Source organism: Anolis carolinensis, chromosome 4, assembly GCF_035594765.1.
Source record: "Anolis carolinensis isolate JA03-04 chromosome 4, rAnoCar3.1.pri, whole genome shotgun sequence".
NCBI classification, from domain to species: domain Eukaryota; kingdom Metazoa; phylum Chordata; class Lepidosauria; order Squamata; family Dactyloidae; genus Anolis; species Anolis carolinensis.
In genome coordinates, this window is record NC_085844.1 from 248,701,291 (window position 1) to 248,721,036 (window position 19,746).

Genomic DNA, 19,746 nt, shown 5'->3' on the forward strand with positions numbered 1-19,746 from the left:
GGCCCAAGTTGGCCCATGCCTGCTATAGATGCACCACATCATAAGAAGGAACACAGATAAATTGCAGCTCTTTTCATTATATCTAAATCTCACATTTATTCCAGTGGGTTTCTCACTTTGTCCTGTTTCCTTGCCATACTACATTGTTTAGGGATATAGTGTTGCAGTGAAATGTATTAGGAAAAAAAGGATCATCCTTAAAGCATGTGAAGAAACAAGAGCATCAAAGGGTTATAGATGATGTTTCGGTGAGTGCCTAGAAAGGTAGAGTAAGATAGCTTCTGGTCAAACAGAGTCATTTCCAGAGGTGTAGACAACTGATAAAGAGTTTGTTATAAATCAGGATACCACAAGGTTCTCTTTCTTTTTTGCACCGACCTCCTACCATGACAGTCTGACTTGTAAGAACGAGGGTTGAATGAAAAGTAATGCCTCCACCTTCGTTACTTCGGTTTGGATGGGAATATTTTAATAAATCAAACACAGAAATAATCCTTAGAATGTGCTCTTTAACTACCACTATTCACTTTTCCATATACAGTAGAGTCTCACTTATCCAACACTCACTTATCCAATGTTCTGGATTATCCAACGCATTTTTGTAGTCAATGTTTTCAATGCATTGTGATATTTTGGTGCTAAATTCGTAAATACAGTAATTACTACATAGCATTAATGTGTAGTGAACTACTTTTTCTGTCAAATTTGTTGTCTAACATGATGTTTTGGTGCTTGATTTGTAAAATCATAACCTATTTTGATGTTTAATAGGCTTTTTCTTAATCTCTCCTTATTATCCAACATATCCAACGTTCTGCAGGCCCGTTTATGTTGGATAAGTGAGACTCTACTGTAATCACCAGACAATTGGATACATTTCTGCCAACGATGAACAAGTTTTTTGAAGCCATCACAGAAGAAGTCAACACTCTGTTTCCGCAACCAGCATCTCACAGATCTTCCAATAGCCAAGCAAAGCAATAATGTGGCCCACACGTTCTTGTGAAATGCCGATTATGCTTGAAATTTCTCTCTGAGTGATATGACGATCGTCCTGAATCAATTTGTCAACCTTTTGCTTGTGAAACTCGGTGGTTGCTGTCACAGGACGTCCAACTCTTTGTTTGTCACGCAAGTCAGATGTTCCCACCTCAGCATCTTTAAACTTACTCGCCCAATGAGGCACAGGACTCACATCAACACAATCCCCACAAACAGCTTGCATTCTCTGGTGAATCTCCTTTGGGATGACACCTTCTGCTGTCAAGAATTCAATGATTGCATGTTGCTTAAGTCACATTGACCAACCGTCTGCACAGGGTTCCATACTTCGCACTTTAACAACACAACCGTTCAATGCTAAGGCTTCCCGCCAAATGGAACTGTAGAGGAGAGTCTCCTGAACAAGCCAGTGCCTGCTGCATACCAGTAGTGGCATCTGTTGAGGAGTTATGAAGGTGGAGGCATTACTTTTCATTCAACCCTTGTAGAATGCAGGGATTGGAGGGGAAACACAGTGTCACCGATTCCTCACATGTAGGACTAGTACTTGACATCAAAACTCCATTTGTGAAAATTATTTAAACTTTATCTTGAAGCTGTGATATAACCTTTCCAAAGATGCACAAGAGTCAAATAGGCATCAAATTGTCTATTACGGTCAACAAATTAGCCAATGGTTTAAGCTGCAGTTGCTTTGCCTTCCTTCACTTCCCAATAGTCCTAAATAGCAGGGAGAGAATAGCTGCAAGAGTCCTTCTGATGGAGTCCATTATGAATTACATGCCAGGAAAGAGGAGGTGTTAAAAAGGGAATGGTCTTCTGTTGCTTTAAGCATCAGGGACGGAATGATCCATGGAAGATTTCATTAACCCACTCGAAAGCCTTAAGAGACAGGAGAAAACGATGAAGTTAGCCAGGTGTTTGCAAGCATCCAGTAAAGTGAATCAAGAAGGTATTCAAAGCACATCACAGCATTGAACCATGACAGTTAACATGGTTTCAAAATGCCTTAATTCTACAGTATAGTTAAATATACTGTATATACTCAAGTATAAGCCTTTTTTAGGGCTGAAAAAGCTCCCCTCGGCTTATACTCAAGTGAGGGTCCTGGCTGGCTTATATTCAAGTCAGCTTATACTCGAGCATATAGGTAATCAGAGTTGGACCGTCTTATCTTATTAAAGACTTATTATTATCTTAAATTACAGTTTGATATAAATACAGCAGAGTCTCACTTATCCAACATAAACTGGCTGGCAGAATGTTGGATAAGCGAATATGTTGGATAATAAGGAGGCATTAAGGAAAAGCCTATTAAACATCAAATTAGGTTATGATTTTGCAAATGAAGCACCAAAACATCATGTTAGACAACAAAATTGGCAGAAAAAGTAGTTTAATACGCAGTAAAGCTATGTAGTAATTACTGTATTTATGAATTTAGCACCAAAATATCACGATATATTGAAAACATTGACTACAAAAATGTTGATTGATTGATTGATTGATTGACTACAAAAATGCGTTGGATAATCCAGAACACTGGATAAGCGAGTGTTGGATAAGTGAGACTCTACTGTATTCAAAGTTGGACAGTCTTATCTTATTAAAGTCTTATTATTATCTTAAATTACAGTTTTATATAAATATTCAAAAACATTTAACCTACTGATGCCTCAATGTAATTTTATTAATACAGTAGTCTCACTTATCCAACATTTGCTTATTCAACATTCTGGATTATCCAATGCAGTCTGCCTTTTAGTAGTCAATGTTTTCATAGTCAATCTTTTCAATACACTGTGATGTTTTTGTGCTAAATTCGTAAATACAGTAATTACTACATAACATTGCTGTGTATTGAACTGCTTTTCCTGCCAAATTAATTTTAAAACATGATGTTTTGGTGCTTAATTTGTAAAATCATAATGTAATTTGATGTTTAATAGGCTTTTCCTTAATTCCTCCTTATTATCCAACATATTCGCTTATCCAATGTTATACCAGCCCGTTTATGTTGGATAAGTGAGACTTTACTGTATATATTTGTATTTTTGAAATTGACCCGTAGCTGCTGCATTTCCCATCCTCGTCTGATACTCGAGTCAATAAGTTTTCCCAGTTTTTGTGGTAAAATTAGATGCCTCGGCTTATATTTGGGTCGGGTTATACTCGAGTATGTACGGTAGCAGAGGTATATTCAGAGGGACCTGGAACCAAACCCCAGGGGATACCAAGCAGCCACTGTATTACATTATGAGCTTCTTTCCAAAATGGAAGTATGAATTGAGGACTGCATGATGCACACACTCATCCGTTTTGCTATTGCACACTTACTTTTTGATCATGTGCTCGTAGATCACTGACGGGACGATAGTGAGAGTGATGATGTTGCCTGCATTGGTCAAAACATCTGTGACCTCCTTGTCCTTGAAGAAGAAGAAAAAGAGATTCATAAATAGGTCATGTGAGATTTATCCAAGTGAGATTCCTTGCAGAATTGCAAATTTCCTCCAAAAAAGACAGAGAATGGTACACTAGATCTGCACAATTATATCAGCTTTGGAAAGATGCTTAGGTTGCACCTACACTGTAGAGTAAATACAGTTTGATAGTGCTTCATCTGCCATGGTTCAATTCTATGGAATCATAGAGGTCTTCAAGGTGGTTAGGTTTCTTTTCCAAATAGTGCTGATGCCTCAAACTACAACTGTTATGATTTTGTAGCATTGAGCCATGGAAGTTAAAGTGGTGCCTGTAATGAAGTATGAATTTTTGGCTTACAGATGTTATGTTTAATTATGTGTTTGTGTTTTAAAAGGGTATTACAGTTATTGCCTCTCAGCACTCAGAGGCTGGTTGCCATGGAGAAGTAGGCGGAGCCAACTGCCGTTTTGTTGAAGAAGTGCAGAGTTTTAAAAAAGAGAGTCAGTCTGTGCTCTGATGAGGCACAGGGAAGATTGATCCTAGGTTGAGGGGATCAGGGAGACTCAATTGTTCATTTTGAGTCAGTTTAAAATAAGTTTGGTGACTTATTTAATGTAGTCTGTGTCCTGGTAAGGAACAGAGAATCTGTGATCGTATATCACAGGGGTGACTGCGGTTTTAAAGTAGCAGAGAAAGAAGTGACACTTTAGAGAGTCTGACTCATCTCATTCTAGTATTGTAACTGTTAATAAAATTCCTCTAAGTAAGAAACAATATTGTAACCACTAAGCTCTGTGCCTGAATAAACTTGCACTTCTTCAACAAAACGGCAGTTGGCTCCGCCTACTTCTCCATGGCAACCAGCCTCTGAGTGCTGAGAGGCAATAACTGTAATACTTACCCTTTTAAAACACAAACACACAATTAAACATAACATCTGTAAACCAAAAATTCGTACTTCATTACAGTACCAAACCGTTTTAATTTGACAGTGCAGATGGACCCTTAGAGATAAATCCTTGTAAGAACCTGGCAATGTAGGAGTGATGGCACAAGATGAGCATGATGACACCCTTTTGGGACACTCATCATTTTGCAACACAGTCATGCAGTTTTACTAGCAAACCAGAGGCTGGATGCACTCCAAAGCAATCAGAAGACATTGGTTTGGGGAAGGAAGGAAGGAAGGAAGGAAGGAAGGAAGGAAGGAAGGAAGGAAGGAAGGAAGGAAGGAAGGAAGGAAGGAAGGAAGGAAGGACAGTCCTCAATGTTTATGCTCCGATCCTCACCTTCAGGCCGATGACATTCTGCCCATTGACTTCACAGATGTAATGGTTGATGAGGAGTCCGTTCCGGGCGGCGGAGCTGCCTTTGACCAGTGACTTAATCTGCCCCTTTTTGACCACAAATCCCACGTGGCCAGTGCTGTCCTTGTGCATCGTCACAGTTCGCTGGAAGGGTCTGCCAAAAAAATCGGAAAATCAGGACTGAATTCAGTTTTAGCCATGCAGTCCTTTGCAAAGGCCAGACAAAGCCTTTGCATCAAAGCCTGGATAAAATGTTGTTATCTTTACTTCTCCATCCCAAACCAAAGCTGCACAATTAATACAATTTAACACTACTTTAACTGTCATGACTCCATGGAAGACTTTCTCACAGTGGCACCAGAGGCACTCCAAGTGGCCAGCTTCTGGTCAAAGGAAATCTAGTAAAATGTCAAGTTTTTAACTTTGTTTGTGATTTTTAAAAAATACATTATAATTGTATTCTCAGTTTGCTTCTGACATGATAAATAAATAAATGTGGAAGATGACTGGCAGCTGCAGTCCAACAAACTTGGAGGGTTGCACAGTGCAGGGAAATGCATAGAATCCTAAAGTTGGAAGAGATCCCCAAGGGCCATCCAGTCCAACCCCATTTTGCCAGAACACACATAGCCACAGATTTTTTTAAATGTCATTTCAATCTTATGCCTATTATGTCTTACATCTAATTTTTAATGGTTTTATATTTTAATCTATGAATTTTTACTATGTTGTATTCAAGCTCCATTCTTCAATGGCAATTGGAAGATTTCAAAAAAAAAGAGGCCAACTATCAAATAATAGTTTTGAATTACTATGGATATAGAACTGCAAGTTTTCAAAAGTTATGGTTTAGGGGAAAGTATTTAGAAATCCCCTCCAGGGGTATACCCAGTCAAAGCCCTCCTGACAGATGGCCATCCAGCCTCTGCATAAAAACTTCCAGAGAAGGATGTCCTCACAACCTCTGAGGATGCCTGCCATAGATGTGGGCGAAACGTCAGGAGAGAATTCTTCTAGAACATTGCCATACAGTCTGGAATACATACAACAACCAAGGATGTCATGGTTTGCAAAGGCACTGTGCTGTGTGTGTTAACTGGAAAATGAAGTGCATTAAGCCGATTGGCTGAGCCTGCAAAGACCTGGGGATTGAGTTGATACTGTTTCTGTTCTGCTGCTGCAAAACCTATTTTGAACAAGTTTTCAGTGCTGACTGAGTACTGCCAGTGAAGAGAGCAGTGTACTCAGAGAGGCCTTGCTATTTTGAGGCCTATTTGCTGCTGAGGAAAGAGGGTGAAGGACCAGAACTGTATTCTTCTCTGAAGCAGATTTGTGGACTGAGAAAGGACTGTTTATTGTTGGATTTTGGTTGTGTGTATATCAGGCCGGGCTGTGGCGCAGGCAGGTGAGCAGCCAGCTGCCAGCTGCAACAAATCACTCTGACCAAGAGGTCATGAATTCGAGGCCACCTCGGAGCCTGCGTTTGTTTCTGTCACTGTTCTATGTTAAGACATTGAATGTTTGCCTTATATGTGTAATGTGATCCGCCCTGAGTCCCCTTCGGGGTGAGAAGGGTGGAATATAAATACTGTAAATAAATAAAATAATAAATAAATAAATGTAAATCAAGTGTTTCTGCTGTTTTGCAAGTGTATGTATGTTTTCAGCAATGAAACAGTTAACAGCAGGCCAGTTTGACTGACAGCCTGCTGTGACCTATGAGACATAATTTCCGGCCTTGGAGGTCGGGACTTCCTTCGGACTAAGGAATGTGTTTTCTTATCTCTGTTGAACTGTGTAAGCCGAGTCCATGAAGAAGAATGCTGGCTTCTAGTGATGGACTTTGCTGCTTTGTATATATCTTTGTAAATATTAAATAAGTGTTTGAACTTCAGACTGCAGATGTCTTTGAGTCTGACATTGGAGAGGAATTGGTGAGGGCAGAAGTTGAGAAGAAACCCACCAACACGCACCCTGACCCCCTGACTCATCTTGACATTTATGACTATGGACTTCTGTAAGTGATCGAAAGGTCCATTATAAATACTATTGTTTTTTGATCTCTTAGAATCAGTAAAGTTCCTGTATTTTTGTTCTGCAAACCTGAGTGACATGTTATCGTTCTGCGGTGGACTCTGGATCTTCCATAAGAGCTTCCATTTATCATCATCAATCCGCTACACTCCACCACATGATCCCTTTAGGTGAGAGATGCCCGAATCCTCACCTGTCACGAACCACCATGACGATCTTCTCCGGAGAGGCCTTCTTCAGAGCACGCTTGGCCTTCTCCGTGTTCCATCCGGCGCAATCCTTCCCATCGATTTGTAGGATCTGATCCCCAAAGCGCAGCCCCACCAGCGAAGCCGGGGAGTTGGCCTTCACCAGCTGCACAAACAAGCCCTGAGCAAAAAGACACCCGCTCGTCAAAACAGAGACCTCAAAGGTGCATCTACACCAAGTGTGGGCCAACTTGGCCTCCCTCCAGGTGTTTTGGACTTCAACTCCCACAATTCCTAACAGCCGGTAGGCTGTTAGGAATTGTGGGAGTTGAAGTCCAAAACACCTGGAGGGAGGGACCAAGTTGGCCCATGCCTAGTTTAGTCTGTATCTTCCAAACAAACCAAACATCAAAGCTCACCTTGTCGATGTTTCTCAATTTCAACCCTGTCTTGCCACGTTCATCCTTGCAAAGATGGACTTCCCTTAGTCCTGGCTTGATCTCTGCCCGGCGTATCCCCAGGTTGCTTCCTGTCACTGGAGCCACCATCATCCCTGGTCCAGAGGATGCTGGGACTGCAGCCTGCCAATGAATATGGAGCATTTCAGTAGAGCCAAATTGGGGCGCATCTCCGCTGCGGAATGAATGCAGTTTGGCACCACTTGTACTTCCTTAGCTCAATGCAGTTGAATCCTGGGATTCCAGAATGCTAAATATCCTGTAAAAGTAACTTCCAGGATTCCATAGCAATCAAAGTGATGTCAAATTGTATTAATTTGGATGTGGAGGGAAAGAGGATACTCCCCGAAACACTTACGCCACTTCCCGCTGGAACGAGTGCCAAGTTCCTCTGAACCTCTTCGCTGGAAAGCGAGAGGCCCATGTAGTCATTGAGTTCGGCAAGGTTTGGATACAAGATTGGTGGGTCTGGAAAGAAAGAAAGTTTCAAGGACTCTAGAACAGCCATAGGCAAACTTGGGTCCTCCAGGTGTTTTGGACTGCAACTCCCACAATTCCTAACAGCCTACCGGCTGTTAGGAATTGTGGGAGTTGCAGTCCAAAACACCTGGAGGACCCAAGTTTGCCTATGCTTCCACTAGAAGAACCCACTACAAATACTGCAACATCTCAAGTTTGTCATGGTTTGCAAAGGCACTGTTCTGTATGTGTTAACTGGAAAATGAAGTGTATGAATCCCATTGGCTAAGCCTGCAAAGACCTGGGGATTGAGTTGGTACTGTTTCTATTCCGCTGCTGCAGAACCAGATTGGACAAGTTTTCAGTGCTGACTGAATACTACTGGTGTAAAAGAGCAGTGTGCTCAGAGAGGCCTTGCTATTTTGAGGCCTGTTTGCTGCTGAGAAAAGAGGGAGAAGAACCAGGACTGTATTCTCCTCTGAAGCAGATTTATGGACGGAGAAAGGACTAGTTATGACTGTGGACTTCTGTAAGTGACCAGAGGGATCATTGTTGCCAATGCTATTTTGCACCTTATTGTCCATTTCTACCGGCACATTCTGTTTTGGATTTTATGAATTAGTCTCCTGTTTTAATATTGTATGTTTTTTGTATGCTTCTTGCTGATTTTAACAATTGTTTTATTGCTATTGATGTTTTACTGGTATAATTGTTTTATAGTCGTGTTATTGATATTGACTGTTTTATCGGGCTAGGCCCCATGTAAGCCGCCCCGAGTCCCTTCGGGGAGATGGGGCGGGGTATAAAAATAAAGTTGTTTTTGTTGTTGTTGTTGTTATTATTATTATTATTATTATTATTATTATTGTAAATTCTACTGTTTTTGTGTTGTCGAAGGCTTTCATGGCCAGGATCACAGGGTTGTTGTATTTTTCTGGGCTGTATGGCCATGTTCCAGAAGTATTCTCTCCTTATTAGTATTAGGAGATAATACTTCTGGAACATGGCCATACAGCCTGGAAAACATACAACAACCACTACTGTTTTTGATCTCTTGGAATCAGTAAAGTTCCTGTGTTTTTGTTCTGCAAACCTGAGTGGCATGCTATTGTCCTGCGGATGACTATGGATTGTGGGCACACCTAAGAGCTTCTATTTATTATCATCCATCCATACAAAAGTTGACACAGGACTCTTTGTTTTGACCCAGATTAACTTACTAGTTGCTGCCTTGGGGGTTTCTATCATCATGGGAGCCGATGGTGTGACCGCAGCAGGGACCGGTGCCGGAAGATTCTCCTTCGGAGCCACGAAAGCCTGGCCCTGAAGTTAGCAAAATAAAGCAAACCAAAGTGGATGCACCAGTTCCATTTATTTATTTACAGTATTTATATTCCGCCCTCCTCACCCCGAAGGGGACTCAGGGCAGATCACATTGCACACATATAAGGCAAACATTCAATGCCATAACATAGAACAGAGACAGAGACAGACGCAGGCACAGGCTGGTCTCGAACTCATGACCTCTTGGTCAGAGTGATTTGTTGCAGCTGGCTGCTATCCAGCCTGCGCCACAACCCGGCCTGATATGGAAGCCATTACTTGGCATCCAGGCCTGAGCTCTTGACCTCCAACAAACTAAACAAGGTTGCTATCTTGAGGCATCTCCAGCCTTTTTGGAAAAATGCTGAAATTTGTGGGTTTTCTAAACTTGTCATGTAGAAAATTCTGTGTCAGATAGAAATGGATTGTATGTACTGTCTATACTCGAGTATAAGCCTAGTTTTTCAGCCCTTTTTTAAGACTGAAAAAGCCCCCCTTGGCTTATACTCGGGTGAGGGTCCTGGTTGGCTTATATTTGGGTCAGCTTATACTCGAGAATATATGGTACATTTATTATTTTTCTCTATTATTATTGGTATTATTACATTTATTTTACTCTATTTTTATTATGATTAATAATACATTTATTATTTCACTCTGATCTTATTATTATTGCATTTATTATTTTACTCTATTTGTTATTACTTGTATTATTTTCCTGTATTTATTATTATTATTATTATTATTATTATTATTATTATTATTATAGGTATTATTTTACTCTATTATTATTAAAAGGATACATAAGCACCTTTACATTGAAGAAGATGAGAATAATGATTTGATCAGAGTTGGACTGTCTTATCTTAAATTTGAGCTTTATGTAAATATTCAAAAACATTTAACCTACTGATACCTCAATTAATGTAATTTTATTGGTATCTGTTTTTATTTCTGAAATTTACCACCCTCGGCTTATACTGGAGTCAATGTTTTCCCAGTTTTTTTCGTGGTAAAATTAGGTGCCTCGGCTTATATTCAGGTCGGCTTATATTTGAGTATATACGGTAACTCTGTTGTGTGAAAAAATACAGTTCTAATGGACAAGTGGTCACAGTACAATCCACTAAAAACCTGCAAATCTCTTGGGAAAACAAGCGGACAAGAGCAAAGACCATCAGCATTGAAGCAATGCTCCTACGTCATCAACTCCTCTGGACTGGCCACGTTGTTCGAATGCCTGACCACTGCCTCCCAAGGCAGTTTGTTTATTATTTTATTTATTTCCCATATTTATATCCCGTCTTTCTCTACCCCGAGGGTGACTCAAGGCGGCTTACAAACGGCACTTGTGCAGTGCCTTGAGCATAAAACATAAACATAAAACACATTATTAAAACCGAGACAGACATAAAAACATAATTAAAACTCACTGACCATCTTCCTATTTTATTAGCGTTTTGGAAATGGTACTGTCTAATGAATTTTAACTTTTTTGCCATTTGATCTGTTTGTAATAACTGTAATTGTTTTTTCAGCATTTCCAAATCTAAAGTTATTTTTTATTTGTTGGTTTCTTTTTTGATTGGTCTTCTTTTTGAGCAATATTTTCAATGATTTCCTTGATTTCCTTATTTCTTTTCTTCTCTCTCCTCTTTAACTATTTTTCCTTATCTTCACTTTCTTTACTAAATCAACAAATGTTCTCCCACTTTCATTGAACTCCAATAAAAATTACGTATAAAAAAATAATTAAAATACAATCCGATATAAAACACGTCATCCTTAGACAAGGTCTAACAGCGGTTCCATAATCCATTGCACCATTTCCAGGTAAAATTATTTCACTGTGCTATTTATGAAAGACCTGCTATACTCCCAGTTCAAGAATGAGAAATGTAATTTTGGAGGATGGGAAAAGTGATTTAAAGATGGGCTTAAAGCCAATCTTAAAAACTGTGGCATAGATACCAAGAACTGGGAAGCCCTTGAGTGTGTCAGAGTAATTTGTAGCACAGCAGTAGTTGGAATCAGTGGAACGCAGAACAAAGTGACATCCAGAGACTTTGGTAAAACTATATACAAGTTTTACTGTAAGCAGTAATAAAGACAAACAGACTTGAAGACAATGGACACAGGACTTGACTTCTCAGCAGACAGCAGAACAGAACTGAACTGATGTAATCAGTAATGCACAAACACTTGTGTCTGGACACTCCCCAGTTCCAGCCACACATCAAGGTCATCACAGGTTCTCAGTAATTAACTCTTTACAGACTATAGTACACTCTGGATGATGCAATCAGTATGCAATAAAACCAAGACACAAATTGCATTTAAACACTATCAATACACAAATCCCACATTAACAGAGTGCTCTAACTGGAGGTCAGCTGTGACCAGCAGTGCTGTGGAATTCGAAGAGGCACAAATGGAGGGCTTAAGGGGAAAACGTGCCAATAGGAAGGTGCATCAAGCCAACCCTGACCACAGTGGACACCTGGAAATTGATGCCCACACTGTGGAAGAACATGCGGGTCAAGAATTGGGCTACACAACCACCACCAAGACATTACACTTGGAGGAAAATCATATTCAGATAATGAAGGATTGCCTAAGTAAGTACTGAAGGATTAAGCAAGTGGAGATGTGGAACCTTGAGGGACATCTGAGCCATGACCATGTGACAAGTATGACAATAATAATTTCCTGTGGTTACTATGAGTATATAATGAACCGGCAGATCTTCTTGCCCTGATCTCTTTGCTATGATGCTCACTTGTTATGTGGAATTGTCGCCGTGACCCTTTGCCACAGTTCATGTTGTGTTGGTGTGAGTATATCTCCAGATATACTGAAAGCAGAACTGTGTAAATAATAGCTGTTTATAGCAACGGAGTGAAGAATAAAAGCCTCCAAGGAGTCTGAATGAAAGCCAGAGCTCAAGTGGTAAACAAGGTCGGATGCTATAAATCTCTGCTAACTACAGACAAGGACTCTGCAGTGTTTTGGTTTGAGTTAATTGCTTACCTTGAGGACTTGGTCCACCTTCATGTCCTCCAGCGATGGGTACAAGGTGGCCATGGTTGCTGCTCTTGTCAAGATCTACCTGTTGAAAACAAAGGGACAAGGTGAGAATTATAAAAGTCAAAAGAGATCCCATTCTGGCATGCAAGAATTCCCAATCCAAGGCCTTGAGTTTAATCACACTATCACACTATGAACACGAGTTTTGTTCCTGGATTATAAATGTCATTTCCTAACTGGATCTATCATAAAAACATGGGGAAAGTTTATTAAATTGCAAAAAAAACTGAGAATATCCTGTAGCACATTTTGCTCTAGTTTTTCAATAGAGTCTCAAGTAACTCAACATTGTGGCAGCTACAAAAACAAAGAACAACTACCGTATATACTCGAGTATAAGTCGACCCGAATATAAGACGAGGCACCTAAGTTTACCACAAAAAAACCTGGGGAAACATTAGCTCCAGTATAAGCCAGGGGTGGTACATTTCAGAAATAAAAATAGATACCAATAAAATTACATTAATTGAGGCATTTAATAGGTTAAATGTTTTTGTATACAGTAGAGTCTCACGTATCCAACATAAACGGGCCAGCAGAATGTTGGATAAGCAAATACTTTGGATAACAAGGAGAGATTAAGGAGAAGCATATTAAATATCAAATTAGGTTATGATTTTACAAATTAAGCACCAAAACATTATGTTATACAACAAATTTGACAGAAGAAGTAGTTCAATACACAGTAATGCTATGAGCACCAAAATATCACGATGTATTGAAAACATTGACTACAAAATGCGTTGGATAATCCAGAACGTTGGATAAGCGAGTGTTGGATAAGTGAGACTCTACTGTACCAATAAAATTACATTAATTGAGGCATCAGTAGGTTAAATGTTTTTGGATATTTACATAAAGCTCAAATTTAAGATAAGATTGTCCGACTCTGATTAAATCATGATTCTCATCTTCTTCAATGTAAATATGCTTATGTCTCTTTTAATAATAATAGAGTAAAATAATACATGTAATAATAATAATAAATACAGGAAAATAATGCATGTAATAATAAATAGAGCAAAATAATAAATGCAATTATAATAAGATCAGAGTGAAACAATACATGTATCATTATTAATAATAATAAAAGTAGAGTAAAATAAATGTAATAGTAGCAACAATAATAGAGAAAAATAATAAATGTAATAATACCAATAATAATAGAGAAAAATAATAAATGTACCATATATTCTCGAGTATAAGCTGACACAAATATAAGCCAACCAGGACCCTCACCCGAGTATAAGCCGAGGGGGGCTTTTTCAGTCTTAAAAAAAGGGCTGAAAAACTAGGCTTATACTCGAGTATGTACAGTACTTTCAAAGTAAGTATCACACAATTAAACAGGAAATAACACTTTCAAATGAGGAACAGAAATGTTTTCAATTTTTGTTACATAGTGTTATCTGTATCCACATCAATATTAAGAATATATTCTCTACAGATACACTAGTCACAATAGCTGCTTTTCAGACTGATCAGAATTTCAATATATTAGTCTACAATATCAATTGAGGCAAAGTGGATACTATAAACAAAACTGAAGATTCCGGGCTAAATCCAGAAAATCCTGCCGACTGAAAGGTCAGCAGTTCGAGCCCAGGTTGGAGTGAGCACCTGCCGTCAGCCCTATCTCACCTGCATACCTAGCAGATCGAAAGCAGAAATGTGGGTAAATAAATAGGTACCACTTTTAGCAGGGAGGAAATAAAAGGCACCCTTAAGGACATTGATCGGGAAAATCGGGAGGACATTTAAGGACGACAAAAAGCTCCTCGGCATGGAAGATGGAGCGACAGTCTCCAAGATGCCAGGAATAAGATGGGAAATGGCTTTACCTCTGTTTGTTTTGTCTGTCCTTTTTTAATTGTATAACAGGATCGAATGCTTGCCGTTATGTGTGTTCTGTAATCCACCCTGAGTCATTTTACAGGGGTATAAATACTGTAAATAAATAACTAATAAACTGTAAATAAATAACTAATAAATATTAGCACTGCAGAATTAATGCGGTTTGATACTGCTTTAACCACCTTGGTTCAATGCTATGAAAATATGGGAGTTGTAGATTTACAAGGCCTCTAGCCTTCCCTGAAAGAAGCAACTTGAGAAACTGCAAGTCGCTTCTGGTGTGAGAGAATTGACCATCTGCAAGGGCGTTGCCTGGGGGATGCCCAGATGTTTTACCATCTTTTCGGAGGCTTCTCTCATATCCCCGCATGGGAAGCTGGAGCTGACAGATGGGAGCTCACCCTGCTCCCCGGATTCGAATCGCCAAACTTCTGGTCAGCAGTCCTGCCAACACAAGGGTTTAACCCATTGTGTCACCAGGGACTGCTAAAGAGAGTGCTGGTGCCTCAAACTACAAATCCCAGGCAATTCAAGTGGAGTCAAACTGCATTCATTCTACAGTGCAGATGCACCTTTAGAAGCGATAGTATGCAATTTCTCCTCCTCCCCCCCCCCAAAAAAAATTCCATGATCTCATAGGAATTAACAAATGTTAGCCAATTAATGAGATTGGATCATGGGTTGTGAGCCTCGTCACTCTCTGCAGCAGTTCACAGATACCAGGCGTTGCATAACACAAAAGTATGAGTCATAAGGAAATACGTTCTTTCAAAACAATATGGTAGATTGTACTTTCCAGTTTCCATGAGTGCCCTGGGAAAAATAAGTACGGGATTTGTAGCGTGAGAGTGTGAAAGGATTTTGGTGGCACATTGAACATTGACACACACTACTTCCTAATCACTAAAGGCCTTAATACCTAGAAAATTATTAAAAGCACGAACTGAATTGGTAACTAATTCATTGTTTATTTAGCCACTTAACCGTGAGCTGAATATTCATATATCAAGAATGTCAAAGGAAGCGTGGAAAGTTACTTCGTTAATGAAGTTTGGTACCTCTTTACTTGCCATGTCTCTTTCCTATAGAAATCTGGGAATTATAGTTTGGGGATGTACTTTGAACTGTAGTGATTTCTCCTGAACTATAGCTCTTGAGATCCCCTCCTTCAGACCTCAAGCACTTTTCTTGGGCTATCTTGGGAGTTATAGCCTTCAACAATACATCGGGAGTTATAGTTTGGAGATATACTTTGAACTGTAGAGATCGCTCCTGAACTGTAGCTCCCGAGATCCCCTCCTTCAGACCTCAAACACTTTTCTTGGGCTATCTTGGCTTCGACAATACATCAGGAGTTATAGTTTGGGGATGTACTTTGAACTGTAGTGATCTCTCCTGAACGATAACTCCCGAGATCCCCTCCTTCAGACCTCAAACACTTTTCTTGGGCTATCTTGGGAATTACAGCCTTCAACAATACATCGAGAGCTATAGTTTGGGGATGTACTTTGAACTGTAGTGATCTCTCCTGAACGATAACTCCCGAGATCCCCTCCTTCAGACCTCAAACACTTTTCTTGGGCTATCTTGGGAGTTATAGCCTTCAACAATACATCGGGAGTTATAGTTTGGAGATATACTTTGAACTGTAGAGATCTCTCCTGAACTGTAGCTCCCGAGATCCCCTCCTTCAGACCTCAAGCACTTTTCTTGGGCTATCTTGGGAGGTATAGCCTTCAACAATACATCGGGAGTTATAGTTTGGAGATATACTTTGAACTGTAGAGATCTCTCCTGAACTGTAGCTCCCGAGATCCCCTCCTTCAGACCTCAAGCACTTTTCTTGGGCTATCTTGGGAGGTATAGCCTTCAACAATACATCGGGAGTTATAGTTTGGAGATATACTTTGAACTGTAGAGATCGCTCCTGAACTGTAGCTCCCGAGATCCCCTCCTTCAGACCTCAAACACTTTTCTTGGGCTATCTTGGCTTCGACAATACATCAGGAGTTATAGTTTGGGGATGTACTTTGAACTGTAGTGATCTCTCCTGAACGATAACTCCCGAGATCCCCTCCTTCAGACCTCAAACACTTTTCTTGGGCTATCTTGGGAATTACAGCCTTCAACAATACATCGAGAGCTATAGTTTGGGGATGTACTTTGAACTGTAGTGATCTCTCCTGAACGATAACTCCCGAGATCCCCTCCTTCAGACCTCAAACACTTTTCTTGGGCTATCTTGGGAGTTATAGCCTTCAACAATACATCGGGAGTTATAGTTTGGAGATATACTTTGAACTGTAGAGATCTCTCCTGAACTGTAGCTCCCGAGATCCCCTCCTTCAGACCTCAAGCACTTTTCTTGGGCTATCTTGGGAGGTATAGCCTTCAACAATACATCGGGAGTTATAGTTTGGAGATGTACTTTGAACTGTAGAGATCTCTCCTGAACTATAGCCCCCGAGATCCCCTCCTTCAGGCCTCAAACACTTTTCTCGGTCTATCTTGGCTTTGACAATATATTGGGAGTTATAGTTTGGGGATGTACTTTGAACTGTAGTGATCTCTCCTGAAGTATAGCTCCCAAGATCCTCTCCTTGAGGCCTCAAATACTTTTCCCAGGCTATCTTGGGAGTTATTATAGCCTTCAACAATATATTGGGAGTTATAGTTTAGGGGAACTATAGCCTATGATCATAGGGTGCATTGTAAATTAAATGCCATTTGAACCAACTTTGACTGCCATGACACGATGCAATGTTATCATGGGAGCTGTAGTTTCACAAGCTCTGTAGCCTTCTCTGCCCTGGAGTGCTGGTGCCCAACCAAACTACAAATCCCAGGATCCCATAGTACTGAGCCCTGAACTACATTAATTCACCAGAGAGATTCACATACTTCAACTCCAATGGTCTGTGATTCTGATAATCAGAATGAAAAACATTGGGCATCAAAGGTTGAGAGGCCTCAACCTTTGGAGAGCTCTTGTTCTCTCCCTTAAATCACAGCATTTCCTATAAATATTCAAAACCCTTCACCAAACTACACATCCCAAGATGCTATACAATGGTGCTATGGCACAAAAAGACAAATCAAACTACTATAATTCTGCAGTGCAGGTGCATGTCTATGGATAGATCCCCAAGATGGATCTATCTTGAGATTTAATTTGTCTTTGCTTTCTTCTGAGGTTGATTATTATTGTTGTTGTTGTTGTTGTTGTTGTTATTATTATTATTATTATTATTATTATATCTTTTTCCCAAGGGAGCCCAAGGTGGCTAATAACACACACACACACACACACACACACACACACACACACACACATACAGTATATTCAAAAAGTCTATGAAAAGTGGGAAGCTGTTCAATAAAAATGTGTGTCTGTGACACTAAGTCACCTGTCAACTTATGGCGAACACACAAATCTCACAGAGTCTCCTTAAGTGCATCTACACTTCAGAATGAATGCAGTTTGGCACCACTTTAACTTCCATGCCTCAATACAATAGAATCAGGGAGTTGTAGTTTTACAAGGGCTTCCCCTGCCAAAGAGTGTTTTGGCCTCACCAAAATACAAGACGCATTGAACCATCGTAAGTAAAGTGGCGTCAAACTGCATTACATACAGCACCTGAGATTTCTTGCCAGTCTCCCAACCAGGTCCCATCCAGGGATGTCCCTGCTTAGCTTCCAGACAAGACCAGGAACCGACTTCCAAAGTATGCCTGGGTTTTACATTGCAAGGAAGTAAACACATATAAGACATGTCCAAATAAATGCCTTGACCTTCTGCCCAACCCACCCTTCAGGTGAGTCGAGAGCAGCCCTTACCTGTCTGATGTTTCTGGAAAAAAAGAGTTCTGCCGTTGACTTTTGCTCTCTTTCGACTTTATGACGATGAGGAGAATGAGAAGGAAGCGAAAAGACCAAAGCAAACCAGAAGTGGTGGAGGAGGAGGAGGGACACCTTGCTGACGTCAGGAGGTGGTTACTGGCTCAGGTGTGGCTCACCTGTGCAATAGGAAAGCACAGAGCTTGCCCACGGCTGCATCTACACCGGAGAATTGGTGCAACTCCTATGGAATCCGGAGAGTTGTGGTTCAGTCAGCTCTCTTTGACAGAGAAAGCTGGAGACCTTGTAAAACTACAACTCCAAGGATTCTAGATGAGAAAAAAAAAGCAAGGACAGACTCTTTGGATGCATCCACACTGCAGAATCACTTGAGTTTGACACAACTTGAACTGCCCTGGCTCAATGCTATGGGATCCTGGGAATAGTACAAGGGTTGAATGAAAAGTAAAGCCTCCACCTTCGTTACTTGGGTTTGGATGGGAATATTTTAATAAAACATAGGCAGGAATAATCCCTAGAATGTGCTCTTTAACTACCACTATTCACTTTTCCACACAATCACCAGACAATTGGATATATTTCTGCCAACGATGAACAAGTTTTCTGAAGCCGTCATGGAAGAAGTCGACACTCTGTTTCTGCAACCAGCGTCTCACAGGACTCATCGTGCACGGATCTTCCGATAGCCAAGCAAAGCAATCATGTGACCCAATAATGTGACGTTCTTATGAAATGCCAATTATGCTTGAAATTTCTCTCTGAGCGATACGACAATTGTCTTGAATCAATCTGTCAACCTTTTGCTTGTGAAACTCGGTGGTTGCTGTCACAGGACGTCCGACTCTTTGTTTGTCACACAAGTCAGATGTTCCCACCTCAATATCTTTAAACTTACTTGCCCAACAACGCACAGGACTCACATCAACACAATCACCATAAACAGCTGCATTCTCTGAGGAATCTCCTTTGGGGTGACACCTTCTGCTGTCATGAATTCAATGACTGCACATTGCTTAAGTCGCATTGACTGACCGTCTGCACAGGGTTCCATACTTTGCACTTTAACAACACACCGTTCAATGCTAAGGCTTCCTGCCAAAGGGAACTGTAGAGGAGAGTCTACTGAACAAGCCAGGACCTGCCACAGACCAGGACTGGCATCTGTTGAGGAGTTACGAAGGTGGAGGCATTACTTTTCATTCAGCCCTCGTACAACTCCCAGGTTTTCCAACATTGAGCCATTGCAGATAAAGCTGGGTTAAACTGCATTAATTCTGCCTTAATTATTTAAGCAAGGAGGGGATTGAGGGGAATAATGCTTTTACTGAGTGTCATGTTTAAATTAATTGTTTTTCCTAATTTGGAATTTTTGTTATAATGAGTATGTTATTGTCATTTTATACTTTTGATATCAGTGAAGTAGTTGTGGCATTGAACGTTTGCCGTTTATATGTATCTTAGCCACACTAAGTCCCTCTAGGTGGTCTAATATAAAGTATTATTATTATTATTATTATTATTATTGTTGTTGTTGTTGTTGTTGTATGACACAGCAAAGAAGATAGACATGCTGGACCTCAAGATTGTATGACACAGCAAACAAGATAGACATGCTGGATTTCGTTTCACAAAATCACAAGTTGAACCCTTCCCAAGTGTCTAGGACTCTGTGATGTATTTTCGGATGATGTGTGCAGATCCCAGGGTGGCCTTTTGCAGTTGGCAGATCGTAATTTTGTCAATGTC

General features: G+C 40.3%; 1 protein-coding gene across 1 annotated transcript; it reads right to left on the minus strand.

The window, feature by feature from the left end:
- Positions 1 to 451: 451 nt before the first annotated feature.
- sdcbp2 (syndecan binding protein 2) lies at positions 452 to 18,219 on the minus strand. The gene is made up of 9 exons (XM_062979127.1): positions 17,980 to 18,219; positions 12,229 to 12,307; positions 9,096 to 9,198; positions 7,775 to 7,884; positions 7,378 to 7,539; positions 6,964 to 7,139; positions 4,719 to 4,890; positions 3,340 to 3,431; positions 452 to 1,884 (listed from the first exon to the last, which is right to left on the minus strand). Exons 2-9 carry the CDS (start codon positions 12,280 to 12,282, stop codon positions 1,830 to 1,832), a joined length of 924 nt encoding a protein of 307 aa, XP_062835197.1. The 5' UTR covers positions 12,283 to 12,307; positions 17,980 to 18,219; the 3' UTR covers positions 452 to 1,829.
- Positions 18,220 to 19,746: the final 1,527 nt, after the last annotated feature.